Source organism: Micromys minutus, assembly GCF_963924665.1.
Source record: "Micromys minutus genome assembly, chromosome: 1".
Lineage (NCBI taxonomy): Eukaryota > Metazoa > Chordata > Mammalia > Rodentia > Muridae > Micromys > Micromys minutus.
In genome coordinates, this window is record NC_137969.1 from 140,130,280 (window position 1) to 140,150,675 (window position 20,396).

The 20,396-nt window shown below is 35.7% G+C and overlaps 1 protein-coding gene across 1 annotated transcript in view; it reads right to left on the reverse strand.

Annotated features, from left to right (window-relative positions):
• Positions 1 to 223: 223 nt before the first annotated feature.
• UBA6 (ubiquitin like modifier activating enzyme 6) overlaps positions 224 to 20,396 on the reverse strand; it is a gene marked incomplete at its 5' end in the record, with an annotated part of 55,743 nt that continues 35,570 nt past the window's right edge. The window contains 14 exons of the mRNA XM_080909766.1: positions 224 to 1,130; positions 3,729 to 3,823; positions 4,950 to 5,037; positions 5,715 to 5,842; positions 7,680 to 7,873; positions 9,010 to 9,127; positions 10,696 to 10,767; positions 12,288 to 12,357; positions 13,544 to 13,607; positions 13,695 to 13,746; positions 15,845 to 15,973; positions 16,874 to 16,954; positions 17,046 to 17,135; positions 19,079 to 19,184. Coding sequence (XP_080765892.1) covers positions 992 to 1,130; positions 3,729 to 3,823; positions 4,950 to 5,037; positions 5,715 to 5,842; positions 7,680 to 7,873; positions 9,010 to 9,127; positions 10,696 to 10,767; positions 12,288 to 12,357; positions 13,544 to 13,607; positions 13,695 to 13,746; positions 15,845 to 15,973; positions 16,874 to 16,954; positions 17,046 to 17,135; positions 19,079 to 19,184 — 1,426 coding nt within the window. The 3' untranslated portion in view covers positions 224 to 991. The remainder of the gene's footprint in view (positions 1,131 to 3,728; positions 3,824 to 4,949; positions 5,038 to 5,714; positions 5,843 to 7,679; positions 7,874 to 9,009; positions 9,128 to 10,695; positions 10,768 to 12,287; positions 12,358 to 13,543; positions 13,608 to 13,694; positions 13,747 to 15,844; positions 15,974 to 16,873; positions 16,955 to 17,045; positions 17,136 to 19,078; positions 19,185 to 20,396) is intronic.

Genomic DNA, 20,396 nt, shown 5'->3' on the forward strand with positions numbered 1-20,396 from the left:
GTTGCAATTGTTCATATAAGGAAACAGAGTATTTCTCTCAATAAAGAAAAACTTTAAAAAATATATTTTTTTTTCTATTTCTGTCAATTCCCAATTTGGGAATGAAGAGTAAATGACATGCTTGCTTTAAAAAAAATACTATATATATATTTTCTCCATTACATTGCTGAAAAGAGAAAAGAAGACAATTGTATTAGTATTAAATCTTTAATTTCCATCTATTTCTAAGAATATTCCCTTTATAAAAATGCTGGTCTTATATACTATGACTAGTTTAGACTTCCAGATAAATAAAATAAAGGTATATTAACAATCAAATGATTAGCCATATTTATCTGCTCACATTCATGGATTTTCTAGGAGTTTCAGAGTGCATATAATACTGTTAACATTTGTCCAAGTTAACATGTCATCTTACCTCATTGTTTACAACACTGATCAGATCAGGGAAAATCCTGACTTGGGGGAAGAAGTAACATACCACACTGTTTGCAGAGGTAGCAGGACCCTAACTGTAACTACAGTTTCATCTACCGCTGCCATCCCCCCTCCTCTCAAAGCCAAATCATATAAGCAGTAAAGTGCCACACTATTTATATTACAAAATAAAAAAGAAAACCTTGAAATAGGATTTAGCTTTTTGAATAGCACGAATTCATTATTTTCAATTTCTTCATCTTTATTTCTTCTGGTCATAGATAAATGATTTCTTGTTCCTTCTTTCATCCACAGGGCTTAATAAACAATCTTGTAAGCATTAGAAAATTCCAGTTCAAAGTTGCTGTGATCATAACCGTAGGGAGCAATAAACAAACGTGTACTATGCTTTAAAATATTTTGTAATTCTTCACTATTGTTAAGTTTCCTAATGATGTTTCCCTTAAATTAAGGCAAAAAGAAATCCACAGTATTATGAGCTGATTAATTTTAGCTTTTGAATTAAGTACACTTTCCAAAATAAAGTCGTCCTGGAATATCTCCAAAACAATGTCTATGCATCAGTGTCATGACTGAAGAAGTATCTCACTGGGGGTCCTGGCAAATCTTCATCTCCGTCAGCGTCTGGGGCAAATGACACAGTAAGATCCACATATTTCTTCTCCGTGGAAGGTTTCACAAGTTTGTGCATTCTATGAATAAACAAAGATAAATAGTTTGGTGATTTGATTAAATGAAAGAACATTTTGCTGTTTAGTACTAGTCAGAGACTGCACTTGTATATATACTTTAATATAACAATCTGCCTATTCTTATACATTAATTTTTCCTTTCTAAAAGCTCCAAATTGAAAGTATGTTGTCTAATAGAACCTCTGCTGATCATGACAAAAAAGAAACAAAAACCCCAAAGAGTAATGCAGTGATTCTTGCTACACTTCTAGTTTAGACACATCAGAGACCCTCAGTTGCCACACTTTAACCCATTAACCCAGGCCTTAATTTATTGAACAAAAAAATCCTACCTTTTGTTTAAACTTCCTTATGAGATTTGCTCAGGGAGGCCTCAAAAACAGTATCATTTCTCTTGACAGTCCTCATGAGCTACATAAGACCCTACTGTTGAAGATACTACCCACGCTGATTGAAAGATATAAAGGAATGAAGCTAAAACTGAGCTGGAAGGATCCACCCTGCTGGCTAGACTGTATAATGTAGGAAAGCACTAAACAGACCACTAGGGGTTCAGTTTCAAAAACTGAGCTGCCAAGGCAAGATATGCCCAGTGCCAATGGTACAAAAGTGACTTGGCTGTTACAGGGATAACCACTGCATTCTGACAGATTTCAGGCCTTACAACACAGGAATTCATACTTGAAGCTTTAAACCTGACTAGGGAGGATGTAGGCCCTAGCCACTAATATCTGTGTGAAACAATACCTATTACTGTTACTTTGCTAAATGGACACTGTCAAACTATCTCCTATGTATTTATGTTCCTACTAATAAGCATTCTGCTTTCAGCTTGGTCAGAGAAAAACTTTGTCTGCAACGATCAATAGTTAATGGGGAAACTGTATGAGTTGAGATTAGGTGATGACTGAGTGGTCAGCCCTAACTGGGACACCAGTACAGCTTTCTTTGCAGGCTCAGGGAACACTGTAGGAGATGGGGCAGAAAACTGCAAAAGCTGGAGGATGGGAAAGTGTCATGTTATTTTCTGGACATAGCTATTATAACCATGGACACAGCAAACATGGCTGTACAAAACCAACCCATCAGTGTCCCACAGTTAATGGGGAAGGGCTCATAAAGAAGCTATGGTTGCTGGAGGAAGGTTAGTTATTTAATTCTGTGAGGTAGTTACTGGTAAGTTCCTCAAGCTAAATCAGATAACCCTAAACAAATGCTAATGAAAGCAACTTTAATTAAAAGCTAGTATGGTAGTGAGGTGGTACAGGAGCTTGATATCCAACTCTGGAAATTCCTGGATCTCATGTAAAAAGGTGGAAAGAGAAAACACATTCTACAAAATTGTCCTCTAACCTCCCGATTGCTTGCATGGGTGGAGGTATATGCACAATTAAAAGAATTTGGGCAAAAAAAGACATTAAAATTAGGAGGAAGTAATGCTAGAAAAAGAATGAGTTTAATGCAGTGGTTCTCAGCCTTCCTAATGCAATGACCCTTTAATATGATTCCTCATGTTTCGTGACCCCAATTATAAAATTACTTTCATATTACTTCATAAGTGTAACTTTGCTATTATGAATAATAATATAAATATTTTTGGAGATTAAGGTTTGCCAAAGGGGTTGTGACCCACAGGTCGAGAACTACTGGTTTAATGGGTAGAGGAAGAAAATAAGGGGGTAATGATGATCTAAATGCATTACATATCATGAACTTTTGAAGAATAAAGAAATACATTTTTAAAAAGGGAGAGCAAAACAGGGTAGGCACAGAAAACTACAGCTGGAGATTGTCTGCAGTGCTAAATAGAGTTTAGAAAGGCCATTTTAGGAGTGCAAAGACCAAAAGGACTATTAGCCCAGTCTCCAAGGTATAAGCAGAGGAAATAACTAGAGGAAAGCCCTCACTAAAGAGACTGTTGTATTCTAGAGACACATATACAAATGTAGAGGGAAGGAGAGAAGTAGAGAAGGCCCATATAATGATAGAGAAGATCTAGGTACCACAACTGTGAAGATTTTGGCTTTCTTTTGTTACTTTCTTCCTCTAAAAATCAACATCCGCAGGTAAAGAATCTAATGTGCAGAGTGAATATGCAGACTATTACATCTGACAACGCAGCCCTACTCTCTGCATTCTTTACTGTCTCTACAGCATCTACCACTACCTTATCATATACAGTTTTCTTCTCTCCCTAATCCCTCAAGTTGGAAGGTTCTTTGTTCATATCTGTATCCCCAGTGCTTAGAATAAATCCTGACACACAACAGGCATCTTTAATAAAAAGATACATTTAGTTAATAAAAGCGATTATTTTGTACTCTTGTATTATATCTCAATTTTACAAATGTACTTTTCTATGTTCACAAGGAAAGCATGGGTCTACTGTTACTTAGAACACATTTGATTGGTCTGTAACAAATTTACAAAGATGTAATCCTATGAATCTCTTTTGAGAATTGGACTGCTAGCCTTCTACTATGGCATAAAGCAAGAATAACGCTTTTTATATAAATCCCAGTATTCATTGCTTTCCAGTGTGTACAGAGCTTACATTTGGATTCCCATCATTCTTCTGCATGTACGTTAAATACTTACGTTAACTTTAGCCTTTTTGCGTGACCTGGCATTACAGGAACATAAAGCATTTTGACTCCCTGCACCACCATTGTTGGCTCAATTCCATACTTTTCCTAAAAGTAAACACCAAAGTAAACAATCAAAGCCTCAACCAAAGTACACGTTTTATATCTACCAAAAATAAGGCAGGCTTATATAAATATTATTTATACCTTCCAACAGTTTTACAAGTTAAAAACTATAGTGGCTATCTGTGGCTTCACTTTCTTTTTTCAGTTACCAGAGCCTAAAAATATTTAATAAAAAATTTCAGGACTAAACAACTTATGTGCAGCCCCACCATTGGAGGCTGCACCTAGGGATGCATGTCAGCCATGTGCTCTCCTACTAAGCCGCAGGCTCAGCCCTTAAAATAAACATGTTAACAATGACCTGTATGCCATCCCAGGCAGTGTGGTGAAGTCTGAAGCTGTCTTCCACATACCCACGGTGTGAAGCGATTGTTGGTCCAGTACACTCACACGGGCGACCCATCTATTGGTCGCTTAAGTAGCTGTCTTTATTGTTTGACTTCTTATTCAAGTAATAGAGTGCTAGTGTCTTAAGCTCTGCTTCCAAATACTGCACTTTTCAATCTGAGTCTTGGGTGTCACATGACCCTTTCACAGTGGTCACCAAAGACCACTGGAAACAGATACTTATATTACAATTCATAACAGTAGCAAAATCACAGCTATGAAGTAGCAACAAAAATAATTTTCTGGTTGGGGTTCATCAGAACATGAGGAACTGTATTAAGGGGTTGCAGCATTAGGAAGGCTGAGAACCACTGACTTAATAGAAGGCACCAAGTGCAACCATAATGAGACTGACAACTCAGACATGCCAAAGAGAGACCCAAAGTGCCTCCTTGGAAAGTAGAGAGCTCTCAAGGTTGGAGGGAAAGAAAGAACATTATTAGAGGCTCAGGTCAAGATGTATGGTAAAATCAGCTAATCAGTCTTGAAAGAAATCCTGTCACTACAGTATGTGTTCAAATGTGACACTCGTGCTACTCTCTAGTAACGTCATATTTGCAAACTATACTTCGTACATACGTACAGGAGTGACCCTGATAAGGAATTTAGTACTATTATAGTTTCAAGAACATACTAGGGTTCCCATGAATTAGGAGGCACATTACACAGAAATCACAGACTGCAGGGTACTAGTTAGATGAAGGAAATGAAAATATCCTACTTTGACAGCATTTATGAAATCTGAGAGGGTGAAATCTTCTTTTCCATGTACAGTCCATCTGTCCCAAATTGTAAATGATATTCCATTTCTGTTGTAGAAATATAGCAAGAACACAAACTTTAAAATCTCTTTCCTGTAGCAATAAAAATTTTCCTGCAGTCCATTATTTATCATTTGCTTAGAAATTAATGTTGTGGTGGTGGGGTTTACAATTTCTAAAATAGTCAGTACATACAAGTGACCACTTTAATCTGTGTTTTGTATATTTTTTTCAGTGACTCATTTCAAGTACATATTACAAAGCATCCTCATTTTCTTTTTAATACTTTAGTTCACACAAAGTAATGAGTTTAGGACAGTTTCATGCATTCGTACCACTGCTTGTACTAATGTCCATGACTCCCCTTCATCCTTTCTGACCCCATCTTTCTATTCATAATCTTTTCGTTTTCATGTCTTATATATCATGTAGGTATCTAGTTATGTGTATAGTGTTCATTCTCTGTGCGTGTCTGTGCATGCTTATGTATGTACACACACATATCCCTTTCTTTTCGAGTAACTGTAGGGTTTCATGGTTCAGATGTTCTAGTCATCAATAACTAAACACGTGGATTGCTCATATCACTGCAGTAACAGAGACAGTATAGACAACACAGCATAACAAAGACAGAGGAAACAGAGATGAAGCCCAGTATGTTTCCTTTCAAGGGCAGAATACTTTTTCTTTCTTGTTATATTAGCAAAACAGACTTTCATACATACCTGATTTCAGTTTTTCTTACTTCAGATGTCTCTGTAAACACTATTATTGGAATAGCTAAATTAAGGAAACAGTTTTTGTAAGCATCAAAGGGATAGCCACCAGCTACTTTGATCATCTCCAAGGCAACCTAGATTAGGAGAAGGTGATCTGATTATTTCAAGAGTCTAAAACTACTTGGGAAATTAACTGGTCTTACTGTTTTCCAAGGTTCAAGCATTTCCCTGTAGATAGTACAAACAGCTGTATGACTGCAGCAATATACATTTCTGATTTAACTGACCTGTATATTTTTAGTACATTTTATGTTTTTATTACTTTTTCATAATTTTTATTTCAGCAATTTACTATTAAATTTTTAAATTACAAGGAACATTCAATATAGTTAAAAAAAAACTTCAAGCATGTTTTTCTATCTTTAAAGTAAATATACTTTATATACTAAATATGACTTAGTTAAAACATAAAAAAGTTACAAAAGTATACACACTTGATTGGTACAACATGAAGTTTTAATGCAAGTAAGTAGCTTAGGTAAATACCACAAAAATTGTAAAAGATTATTTTATTCTCTTAGTAGATACAATTTAGTAGTATATTAATTTGTTTTAATGTCATTTTGAAATTTTGTGCCCAAATATTTTTATCATCTGAATTTGAAAATGTTAGAGAAAATAATTATTATCCAAATTTATTTTTTATGTTTTACTTTTACAAGTGGTTTTTGAAACCATTTAAAAATATATATACATTCTAAAACATTTAACAAAGTGAGCCTTTCATAGAAAATTCTGAGCCAGCCCATACATGGCATTTTTGAAATTAACCTGTACCGACATCTAAAAAAATCAACAAATCAATAATTTTAACACATTCTATAATTCTGCGTTAATATGGCATTTTAGTTGGAATTAAATTAAAATGAAATGATTTACATATATGTTCAGCCTATTCCACATACAGTAAACAAAGTTATTTCACTATGTAATCACCCTATTTTCAAAATGAGACACCACAACGTAAAACTAAAGCAATTTAAATCCAATCAACATAAGGACAGATAACTGACTCCAGACTACTGAGAGCACAGCATAATAAATGCTCATATGATGATTCTCAAGGGCTTACACTATTAATACCTGCTTTGCATGGAGGTGAACAAGATTCCTGTGGAGAATTGGAGGGAAAAGTGACAGAACGTTTGGGTGTTCCTCTGTTGGCCTCAGCTCTGTGCTTTGGGAAGATGGGGCTACCCTATCTTCTTCTCTGAGCCTGTCCAGCTGCTTGGGTGCTCAAAATCATGTACTCTTCAGATTCCATAACTCACTCTGGAACCTCAGGATATCTGTGTGCTGAACTCAAAATCTAGGGGATCTTTACGTGTTTCCTGGGCTCCAGGTCCTGTTCCTCAGCTAGTTATTGGGGTGGGTCCCTTCTTTTTACTGCCCCATACCCAGGTGGGAAAGAAATGTCATTGGAACCACTGTCTGTAAGAACAATTATATCCTATCTTCAGAAATATCTTGAAAGTTTAAATTAGAATATTCAACTTTTTGTCCCTTTGTCTCTAAAATCTAAGCAGCAAGCTAAGGTTGGTGTATGTGATGGTTTGCATATGCTTGGCCCAGGGAGTGGCACTAGAAGATGTGGCCTTGTTGGAAGAAGTGTGTCACTGTGGGGATGGTCTTGGAGACCCTCCGAGCTGTCTGAGGATGCTCAGTCTGTTCCTGGCTTCCTTTGGATGCAGATGTAGGACTCTCAGCTCCTCCTGCACCATGCCTGCCTGGATGCTGCCATGCTTCTGCCTTGATACTGGACTGAATCTCTGAACCTGTAAGCCAGCCTCAATTAAATGTTTTTATTTATAAGACTTGCCTTGGTCATGATGTCTTTTCATAGCAATAAAACCCTAACTAAGACAGTATAATGTGGGAGAAACAAAAGCATTTTTAAGAGACTAAGCTTACCAAGCCAGAAACTGCAGCAGTAGATGTTGCTATAGCAGGTATAATTTTCCCAGCTATGCGTTTAGTTTTTAAACGGTCAGCTGGTTCAATGTTATACATTTTGGCTCGAAGGTTGGAAGCGGCTGTGATGAAATCTATGTGTCCGTTACTGTCATCATCTTTCTCAAATGAAAGCACTGCCATCTGAAGGTCACCTGAGCAGAGCAACCAGACAATGTTCTCTAGTTAGTGGTAATGGCTTTATGAAGTAAAAGGCCATGTACAGAGAGTTTACGTGCACAATTTTCAAAGAACAAGATTTTTAATAAGACAATATACAAGTTACCAAGCTGAAAGCATCTTTCAATTAATAAAGACACTCATCATAAAAATCTTTATTATTAATCAATTAAAAAATATATAAAAAACAAGGGAATCAAAGTTAGAAAAAAGCATGAAAAGAATGAATATGATAAATGTACATAAGCAGATGAACAACAAACTCTGCTTTTAAGGAATTAAAAAGTTCAGCTTTAATAACGGTGTTTTTAAAGTTAGTTTGTGCTCCTCGTCAGCAATTGAGACAATCAGATGGTTCCATAAGCAAAAGAACTTGCATACAGACCAACTTTCAGGCCCTAGAATCTACCACACAAAAGCTGGACAGACACAGTGAGTGGATCTGCAATCCCAGTGCTTCTTTGGAAGATAGGATGCAGAGACAGGAGGAACCCTGGAAGGCTGTAGGCTAACTAGCTTGGTACATACAACAGAAAACCAACCAAGAGCTTCTTTCTCAAGCAACATGGCAGGCAGGACCAACACCCAAGTACCCAAGTTTATCCTCTGATGTACCATGTATTCTATGTGTACCATGGCAAATGTATGCCTACAGGTTCATCTACATATTCTCACACCGCCACACACACCCCATCTATAAGACTTTCCTGTAATTCTTTTCTCTTAGAGTACTATGACTGAAGTATGAATTGGGAATAACCTGATCTTTATTATTGGATAGGGTCTCACTATATAGCTTAGAAAGATTTTGCCTCCTTGACCCTGATGATCCAGGATGCCCAGCTAATCTGAAACTTCTGTTCCTTGTGATTTTAGATCTGGTCAACATCTAAAGCATAAAAACACCAAGAATTGCAATGTAACAGTTAATATAATTTGAAAAATTAAGTTTTACAACTTGAAGAAAAAAATGATGAATTTAGTCACAGGTAAAGACAGAAACATTTATGACTAGCTATTATTATTAAAAATTATTCCTATGAACTTATCAATATAGCTCTTTGGGAAAGCAGGTCTATCTTGTCCATGGATTTTAAAGAGTCCCTCTTACTTTTGGTAGCTCTGTTAGAGGAAAGCACCTTTTCTAGTTGGAAAACAGCATTCCTCTCATCTTCACTGGAGACAGGAACATGGTCTGGTTTTCTTGCAGTTTCATCTGTTTGAACAACCTTTAAATACATGTGTACATGTTTATTACCATTATTACATGGTACTGTTATCACATTTTAAAGCCAAGTTTGACTATTACTTATCTTATTTACTTATTTAGCCAAATCATAAGAGAAAATATTTGCCCAATGCCCTTGATAACTAATTATTATGGCCTAATTTATCTGTTGCTCAGTAATATTATTTTGATATTTAGTTTACTGTCTATTTCCATACACTGGCATATTTATGTTACAACCCGAGTCTCTACATTGGTCATTGAGAGATTGCTCACATTTCTAAAACATTTATGATGTATTAAAGAATTAATAAAATAGAAACTTCTGCCTGCCATCATGTCTAATAATAGGCTGTCACATCTAAAACTACAAGAGCATGTTGGCCTTAAACCTTTAGTGTGAGCTATCTTGAGGGGTTGTAAAACATTCTACATTAAAACCATATACTGCTCAGGGAAACCTATTAGCCCTGAACTATCAAACCAGCAGAAGCAATGCAAGCCAGAAAACTTACTAGAACGTGTTTCCTGGGCTTGAGTTTAGCTTTGTCAAAGACTAATATAGGTTGGAAACTTTTCTTACAAAAGTGACACAGCTTTGTTCTTAATTTACTATCATATTATTTATAGGTTACATATCATGAGTATTTTATTCAGAAAACTCATTCACTTATGTAAAAATCCACTTGCTACAAAAATCCCTTTCTATGAAATAAAGATGTGGGATGCCTACAGATATCACTTCCTTGAGGAAGGTGGTTTCATGGTTAATTTGTAGAGTATATAAAAGAATGGCATATAGTAAGTCTATAAAAAAACAAAATTATGCACATAAAATTTATTTTTTTTCTTTAAACTTTCCTATTTTCACTCCTAGTTCTCAGGTTCTCATATTTTCTAAGATATTTTCTGGTCATAATTATTAGACCAATTTTCCATCTATTTGAAAGGCAGCATACACAAGTGCCACAATGGTACCAAAGCTAACTGTGCTTTAGTGTCATGGCAACCTATAGTAGATACTATATCACACATACTAGTGCTATATGAACCCTCAGTGATGTCTTGCAATTCTCTATCATTCAACTGATTTTTCTACTTTGCTCTCAGTTACTGCATACTCACTCTGTCTTCAGCTTCCTGCCTTCAGCCTAAACTTATTTCACCTAAGAAACTGGTTGTCTCTCACAGCTCCTTTTAGTTTCACATGTTGAGCACTTCTGTTAGTACTACACTGATGTATACGCAGTATCCAGTCCCACGCCATCTATCTGTCTTGTTGGTCCTCTTCTGCCTGTGTCCTTGAAATACCCAACAGGATTCCCTGCTGCTCTTCCTTTCCCACAGTCTTCTGAAATTAAGGCGGGGAGAAGCTTCCGCCTTTTCAGCACCCGCACAGGTGGCAGGCTGGCTGGAGCAGGCTTGGGTGCACTTCTTTCTCTAGCCATCTCCACTCTTTGGAATAAAGGCAAAACCTGTGTCCACCCTGGGACTGTCCAGCTGAGAACGGGGTCTGTTATACGCAGCAATTTAATAACCACTAGCTATGTAAATGGACTTCTAACTTACCTTGTTGGAAGGCTTGAATTCCTCTATTTTAACTTCTGAAAGAATGTCCATGAGGCTATCCACTGATAAGTCCTGTTTCATAAAAGAAGTTAGTTTTATCAACACATTTTTTGAACTCTGAATCTTTAAAGTTAACTATTATTTTTTTAAAAAGGTTCCTTTATAATATCAACTATTTGTAACTTTTAATAATAAATGGGTAACTATTAGTAACCTGACTAAACAACCTTATCAACTGTGTGTTTATATCCATTTGAAACATTTATCTCCATTTCATAAAGAAGTATCAGTCATAAAAGCTACTGGAGGAAAGAAGGCTTGGGATTAACATTTACATTTTAGTTACCAAACTTTAAATCTTGTTTTCTGCTAATTTAAAAAAAGAGACCATTTTCTCATTTCCTCAGTGCCAAAGTTTTAGCTTTCCTGATTGTTATACTTGACAATTAATTAAATTCATACATCGAAAAGCAAGAAACTATAATAGCTCAAGCTGAACTAGATGAACCTGCATCCACATTTACTACTAGGAAGCTCCTATGAAAACTAAGACATACTGCTACTGAGATTAGTTAAGACTTGCAGCACAAGACCAAGCACTATTATTTTTTCCTAGGCCTTTATGTGATATTTTATTTCTAAGAAAGATTAATCTATAACAGGCATATCTATAATAATTACAGATTCAGATTTGGGGCATATGTTTAGAATCCCAAGTTAAGAGGCTGAAATAGATGAATCATGAATTTGAAGCTACTCTTATTGGGTTTATATATCTACTCAGTAAAACCCTATCTTAAAAAAGAAAACAACAAAAAGTAAGACCTTTTTCTTTTTATATTTCTCTAATCAGTTTACTTGAAGGCAAAATTTATTTAACTCTAATATGCATTTAGGAAAACGTTAACTTATGCACATGTGCTGTCTCTTAGAACTGTATGGAACTTGTTGGGTGTGACTCAAAAGATGTTGTCTCACAGAATGAGCATGACTCTAAGGGAATAAAAATTAAACCAGAAGAACACCTTCAGACTTCTGGAAATATGTGAAAGTTAACATTAAAAAAGAAAAATCATGTAAAGAACTGTCTCTATGAAATATTTTTTAAATTACTATGAACTGTCTCATTTTGACTTCTAATTTAGAGTAACTAGGATAACAGGAAAAGGTAAAAAGTTATAAATATTTTTATTACTTAAGTAATAATAATTGCTTTTACAATTATTATTTCAACATTTAAATTCAGAAAAAAAAAATCAGTTTTCCATTTCCTAGCACTGCAATGAGTGGACAACTTCTGCCATTAGAATGAACTAAGACAATATAAGACAAGCGTTTTCTTTTTTAATCTAGAAGAATGACTTTAGCTAGCATGAAGGTGCATGTCTCTAATCTGAGTGCTTAGGAGGTAACGGCAGGAAGATCTGGAGCTCAAGGCAAGTCCTAGCTCATGGCTCAAACATGTGAGAGCTTACGTCAAACAAGTCAACAAGAGACTGAACAATTCTTATGATCTAAACACAAATTTTGATGCCACCAACTAAATCAACTCAGGCTTTGAATCACTTGCTAGAGCCTGGAGATTATCTTACCTTTTCTGAAAACGGAATGCAATATACTGTAGCATATAGTTTTGCAGCATTCTGAAGAAAACTGAGGTGCCTTTTAAGATGAAAATAACAAACAATGCAGTTTGAATGGCAGTTTTAAAGAACATATTTAAGTCAGGAGGACATACAGCCTGCATATTAACACTTATCAACTACATTTAAATTCTGTTTTGCAGAATTCATTTTTATCCCTTTTAAATTCTTGTATAGACTAAAACAACAGAAGGAAATACCAAATGTCTTTCTGACACAGAAAGCCTGTATTTCAGTAGTCACCTGGAATATTGTGATGTACAGAATGATTAGAATACTTGAAGAATCCTAGGCAAATGGATGGAACTAGAGACTATCCTGAGAGTGAGGTAACGCAGGCACAAAAGAACCCACATGGTATGCACGCACTGGTAAGTGGATACTAGCCCCAGAAAGCTCTGAATACCCAAGAAACAATTCACAGACATTATGAAGCTCAAAAAAGAAGAAAAGCCAAAATGTGGAAGCCTCAGGCCTTCTTAGAAAAAAAGAAATTTGTATTCATTATATATTATTATGTAACAAATCTTGTGAGCTATATTAATATTTTATAAAATAAATAAATTAAAAAAGAATACTTGGAGAAGAGCATTTTTAATTCATAAGAATATATGTCTCAGGTATGAATGAATATACATTGTATTTGAACCAGCAAAAAATTTTTACTGAAGACAAAAATTGGCACGTCATATTAGAAAGGCAATATACGACAAAAGTCAAATTCTGAAGGAAGCAATAGTTAAGAAATTAAGCAAAATGCTATTTGTAGAAAGGCTGATTAGTGAAGGTAGGCTAAGTGTTTGAAAAGAGTATAAATGCTAAGTGTGAAACTAAAAACAGTGTAAAAATCTAGGCACTCAGAGACAAACTAAAATCTTTCTTATATTAATGTAGGCAGGTCATATTAACTGCATTTCCACATAAAGCATCTTAGCTTTATTTATTGTAAGAACATGTATTTTCATTGTATTTTCTTATAGGCAAAAGTAGAGAGAACTCTGCTTTTTATGGAGTAGATATTACGAACAATAAATGTATTTAGCATGTAAATGGATGCATGTAGAAAGGGTGTGGCTGGCTCCACTGCCTAGAATGACTTGTTAACTTTTGGACTAAGAGACTTAAATTACTTAACACTGAAGATCCTGCAGTATATAACTAAAAAATTTACACAGATACTTAAAATATAATTTACACATACTTACAAAGGTTCATTTAAATCAAATTTTATTGGAGAAGGTGGCCTTTTTGGTGACTGCCAAAACAAACCTAGTAAATGATAAAAAATGGTTTTCAATAAATACAGGTCAGATCCAGCATTTTACATTAGAATCGCTTCTCATTGGTCATACTCACTGCCATCTTTCAATCGTGTGTCAAGGGGAAAACAGTGAAGAAGCTGAAGAGCCTAAAAAAGGAAAAAAATCCCTCCTATTTGTTAGATGAAGAAAAAAACCTGAAATTAAAAGAACCTGCTCTGTACATATCTGATTAGGCACCATAAACAAGACAAAGCCTGAAAGATGCACAGTGGGGTCTTGCAGTCAGTCAAGAATCAGTTTGTGCTTCCTCCTCTCCTCCCACATCATTATAGTCTTTTTATAGCCACTTCATGCCTTTCTTACAGTATGTTACACACCATTCTGTATCTAAGAGCTAACCATTACAACAAATATAAAAACAAACACAAAGCTATGGCATTTAGCATTTCAAAATTATATGCTTAAGATGTGCTCGGAAGAGGGTGGGAATATAAAACATCTGTAAACTCATAATGCTTTAATTGAGGTGAAAGGCTTAAAAATGATGAATATGGATAGTATCCCATTTTATTTCCATGGTCTCTTTTTTCTATAATGATGATGATGATGATGATGATGATGATGATGATGATAATACAAAATCAACCAAAACAGGGGTTACTCAGCATTAAGGTAAAGCTATTTGCTGCCAAGCACAAAAACTTGAGTTTGATCCCTAGGATGTCCATGGTGGACAGAAATGATTGCTGTTGTTTGTCTTCTGACCCCACAGGAACACTGTGGCCATGAACAAACTCCACTCCTCTAAACACAAATCATTCAAATTGTAACATAAAATAAAAAAACTGCCATCACAGAAGAGGGTTCAGAAGAATCTTAGTTAAGAGAAACAAAGAGGGTGCTGACTATAAGCCCTGGGGGTTTAGAGGCTAGGCCCTGCTCTGCAGACAAAAGCCCAAGATCTCAGGCCACAGAATCTCTCCAATCCCAGGCCAACCTGAAAATCACCCTCACGCCACCCTCATGAAACCCTATATAAGCCTCTGACTCAGTTCTTTGCTGCTTCTCTGAGCAGTCAGTCACCCTCTTGTATCTTCTCAATAAATCTTTTTACATGTGGTTTGTGGTACAGTGTGACTTTGTGGAATTTCTTGGCACCCAACTGTCATGATACCGTTCCCCTCAGAACTATACCACATTGATAATTATGATAAAATAGATGAAATAGTAAGGAAAGAAGTCCTATTTTTTGAGAGGTGAGCTTAGAACATTTCTCTAAAAGCAAATCATACAGAAAGTGAAAACACAAGTAAGTATACCCTGAAAGACTTCCTCTTTTAAGGATAACCTTATAAGGTAAGGGCCTAAGTGTAAATTGGGAGAGAAGCAGCAGGGAACTGAACAGAAGGCAGGCTTTATATGGTTTCTTGGGTAGGTGAGTGGAGCTTTCTAGGGTGGCCTGGGATTAGTGGGACTTTTGTCACCTGATCTTGCAGCAAGCTTAGGGGTTGGTAGGACTCTGTGGTCAGACTCTGGGTCAAAATCAGGGATTGGTGGGATTTTGTGGCCTGACCTTAGAGCAAACTCAGGGATTGGTGGAACTCTTTTTCTAGGCCCTAGTCTTGGGGTCAAGTAAGGGACAGGGTGTTTTTCCTCCTCCCTGATATTAGTTAGGGTCAGGGTGTTCATTCCTTGGTCCTTTTCCCCTACCCTGAGGGAGGGATTAAAGTACAGGATATAGTTTGTTAGCTATGTGACTGTAAGAATAACAGATAGTGTTAATGAATATGTGTCTTGACCTATTCTAAATGCTCTAGATGGCTTAGCTTATTTGATGCCTACTGTGTTCTGCATGTCTTAATTCAGTTGAAGAAAAAACATAAATCTGAACAAAAATTCCATCTGAATTATTAGTCTCTTGTTTCTAGTCTGAACAATCTTCCTTAGACTACAGAATTAATGCATTTCATAATACCTACAGACAAAAGCTACCCCAAACCCAACTTTGCTAGGGCCAATTCAGTGCACAGCTGACAAGTCAAGCCACTAAGTACAAGCTAAATGTATTAATTAGTTACCTTCATAAAGAAATTGGTCATATGCCTAGGCTTTACTCTCAGTTAGCTTACTATTTATTTCTAAAAGGCTTGAATGAAAAGAACAAATATTTTAAGTTGGGAACATTAGTATTAAATGAATGAGCAATGAACAGACCTTTATTAATGTCTCAGAATGTAAACTTACCTTATGGTTAAAGTATTTCTCAAACTTTAGTCTTGCTAATTCTACACATTGGGACCAAATTCTAGGTCTTCTGCTAAGTAGCTTAATAACTTGAAAACAGCCTTCCAAACTCTGTCCATTTTGTATCTTCTAAAATAAGAGGAAATCAAAAGGAAAATAAAACACTTTTTACAAGCACAAACACATTCCATTCTTTTTCCCATGCTTAAGCACTCCTCTCTCTTTCTTTCTTTAAATTATTTGGGGACTATGAGGGTGTGAAGATAGTAACTGAAATTTTAGACTAAGTTTTTTTTCTTAAATGTATTCTTGTTTTATGCACACTGGTGTTTTGTCTGTATTGTATGCATCTCCGTGTGAGGGTGTCAGATCCCCTGGTACTGGAGTCACAGACAGCAATGAGCTTCCATGTGGTTGCTGGCAATTGAACCTGGGTCCTCTGGAAGAGCATCCAGTGCTCCTAACTGCTGAGCCATTTCCACCTCCCAGATTTGAACTTTCTTAATTCAAGACATATTTGCATATTTTCCTACATGTAAGATACTAAGTATTAAAGAGGTCCTTAGTATACAGAGATCTTGGAGTAATTTAATAAAAAAACTGACCTTTTTAGTTGTATACGACTAAATGTAAAGCAGTATCTTTGAAGTTGGCCTTATTAGGAGAGTAATAAAATTACTGTCCAGCCACGATTATTTTTACTTGAATTAACCTTAACCTTTCCCCAAAGAATTTCCCAAACCCTCTGACTATCTGTTGCTACTTTATCACCATTACTACCTCCGCATTTGGTTGAACCACAAACCTAATGTTTGAAGCTTAATGGCAATTGCATACAGTTCAATTAAGCAAAAACAAAACAGGCTATTTATGATCTAATTTAAGATTCCCAGTAGAATGTTTCACTGGGATTAAGTTTTTTAACCACTCCGAATTTCTACAGGAAGGTTTTTTATTATGTTTAAGTAACTTGAAAATAAGATTATATTAACATGAGTATCAGGTCTGCAGTAAAATGCAGTGTTTTACCTGTAAGACATCTTCTGCAGAAGGATAGGCTTGCCAAAACTTGTTAAACAGGGAAGGCTTGTGGGAGAAGGAACTTTCAAACTATAAAGAGGAAAAAAGTTTCAGATATGTTTAGTAGTGATAATATTGTCTTTTCTAATTCAGAGAGGACAAATTCACTAAGAACTTTTACCTTGTCTCTTGCCCACTGGATAGTATGCTCGACAGCTGCTGGAAAGGACTTTAGAGTGCAAAACGGTATTTCCTCTTCTGGGGGGTCTCGCTATTAAAAAATAAAATCAAATATCTGGCTAAATATTGACTAGTCTAAAAATAAGACCCGTTATACACTTTCATACCTGTCATCTTAGGTAATAAAGCAAAACTTAATTTCTTGGACATTTAACCTGCTGAAAGTCATATGAGAAACACAAGTCTCATCATTATTTACCACTGTGTGCCTGTGTGGTGTGGCAGGAAGTTTTAATGGCAGATCTCAATACATTTTTTTCTAGACAAATTAAGGTGACAAGTAAAATTTTGTAACACTATTTCTAACTTAGAGAACTGATTAAGAATTCTTAATGTGTTAAGTTCTCAAGTGTTCCCAACGATTCTACATAATGTAAAACATTTGGGAGTAGGACTCTTAGTAGTTTACTAGAAACTATAAACACTAGATGGGTAATGATTTAGTTGTCTTACTAGTGGAGGAACCACTGAAGACCTCCTTGTCTATTAGAGGGCCTAAGCTTACTGGTTTACTCAGTCAAAAGAACTCAGTTTATGCCTTTTTACTGAAAGAGATCTCTAATTTGCTGATTTATGAGCAAATAACTTAAAATTCAATGAGGAACACTGTAAGAATATTAAATTATGTTTTATAAGAGTCTGAAATAAAAAAAAATAGAAGGAAGCTCAGCAATGGCAGAATGAGAGGATCTTTCCTGTGGATCTTCCTACTGCACCATGCATATCGTGATTCCCATGTTTACACTCTAATGAATCAACTAATCTCTCATATTATTGTATTACATGGGTCAGTTAAGTGAATTTCATGAAAGAAAATGGAAGTGTATACTAATAATGTAAACGTTTTACTAAACCAAACATATCCTTTCAATCAAGGGACACTAATAATTATAAAAATCATATACATTAATTATTTTACTCGAACTGTTCCTTGTTCAAGTTTACACACTGCTTCCTTGAATCATTGAAGAATGATTGTTTTCAGGTAGTTTCAGAGTAAATTACCAAGTTTATATTTTTACTAGGTTCCACAAATATTTCTAATAATGTATGCTAGGGGCATAAATTCTTAATGAGGACAAAAAAAGATTATCTAGTCTTACTGCAACTTGATATGCCAAGGCTGGTTGACTTCTATTGGGGAGCTCCTATTTTTTGAGTAGAAGGGGAAGTGGAGTGCATGGGGTTGGGGATAAGGTAAGAGGGAGGGACTGGGAGAAGAGGGAGGGAAAGCTGTCATCAGGATGTAAAGTAAATAAATAACTTAATTAATGATTAAAAAATGTGTTGAGTACATATTTATAACTTGTGTTCTTCATTTTCTTATATACCAGCCAATATCTAAAAGAATAAACCAAAAGATCAGAAAATGGGTATGATTCCAAGACTCTGGTGACAGTTCTATTTTCAGTCAAAAAGTGTAATTGCTTTTAAAAGCTATTTTCTAACAGCCTATGGTAGTGAGAAAACTTAAACTTTTTTTTCTTTGACAACTCCTAAAAATTATATTCAGGGGCAGGGGAGATGTATAATGTTAGTAATGTGAGACTGAGGACCTAAATGTGTTCTCAAGCACCCACATAAAAGCTGGGTGTGGAGATCTGACATGTAACCCCAGTACTAGAGAGAGACAGGCTGAGATCCCTAGCACTTACCAGCCAGTCAGTTCAGTCAGATCTGTATTTCCAGGGCTCTCACTGAGCCCCGGTCAGAAAAAACATCAGAGAGTACAACAGGGGAAGACTCCGGACATTGATCTCTGGCCACTACACTTACTTAGTATTCCTACCATCTGAACACACACTTAAAAAAAAATCTACCTTCAACAGGTTTAAACATGTAGACACACATACGTATCAATCTGTCCGTTCTAAAACCAAGATTGATAAAGCTAAATCATATTTATTGATTCTTCCATGAAAACAAAAATTGTGATATAAAAAGACAGACATTTAATTCAATATACTGACTTACGTGACTATTGTAAGATTCAGTCAGTTGAGGTACAATAATTTCAGTGTGTCCCTTGGTGCCCATTGTTCCAGAATCTAAGAGAGGCCGTAGATTTGCTAAACAGCGACTATTTGGAGACAAAAGATGTAAAGATAAAAACAAAACAAAGCAAAACACAAAAGTGATGAGTAACAGTAAACGAAGGGCAGATTCCTGCTATCTACTGGTCAGCAGTCATTTCTGTATGAGTGCTGGAAGTAACAGAGCATGACCTATGTAACAGCTCTAACAGTTTCCTCCTTAGCCCTTCACATACATAAAAGTTGTTTCAACTAGTAAACCCTGCTTCTTCCTAGTGACCACCTGGTTTAAAATCTCATGTTTTTATTAAAGTTCTCTTTCCTCCTTATTAACTACGTTATTCTTTCTTCACTTTCTATTTATTATTTGATTCCTTCCTGCCCGTAAGTTCTGCCATACCCTATCTTCTCAACCGGTCTTTATCCCAAGCAGTATTAAATAAATGCCATCATTAGTCATGTTTTACACACGTTTGTATCTGAAGGGATTTTTTTGTGCACCACTCCTCCAACACATATACACACAAAAAAAGAAATGCAGTATTTTTTTTCTTCTTTGTTTCCCCTTCTGCTCGAGATATGCGTCTCTTTCATGTCTCAATGGTAAGCTGATATATGCTCTGGCATCCTAACACTGCTGTCAGTCATACATGATTCATTCAATGACTGATTTCATAAATCACATGGAATGAAATCAGATGGTTGTCACTGGAAATAAGTAAATGATGTTTGGATGAAAGTGTGGTGAACAACCAAACATTAAGTAAACACGTATGTCGATAAAAATAAGCGCCACAGTGAAAAAGTATTAAGAAAAGCAGGTTTAGGAGTTAGTGTCTGTTTTAAGAAAAGTGATTTAGACTGAAACTCGAAGATGGGGGAACACCTCAAAGGAAAGAATTAGCAGTACACATATTTGGGAACAAGAATTTTAGAGAAAGGGAGAAACAACTTCCACAAGCCCCAAACCAACCTAAAAGAGGCCGTTAAGACCCTAAAGAAGGCTTATATGGATGCAATAAGAAGAAACAGGGAACACTGGCCGCATTTCAAGTAGGAACAGTGGACAGGTGGCAGGTATTTCATGGAAACAAAAACATAACATTTAGGCAGTTTTACCAAAATTAATTTTTTTCTATGTATAATGGGAAGTCATCAGTATGCTTAAATTTAAAGTTCTATTAGAATGACATAAAAATAATTAGGTAATTTTTCAAAAGGTGAGAGTAAAGAAGAAAAATAAAGTAGTTCTTTATGCA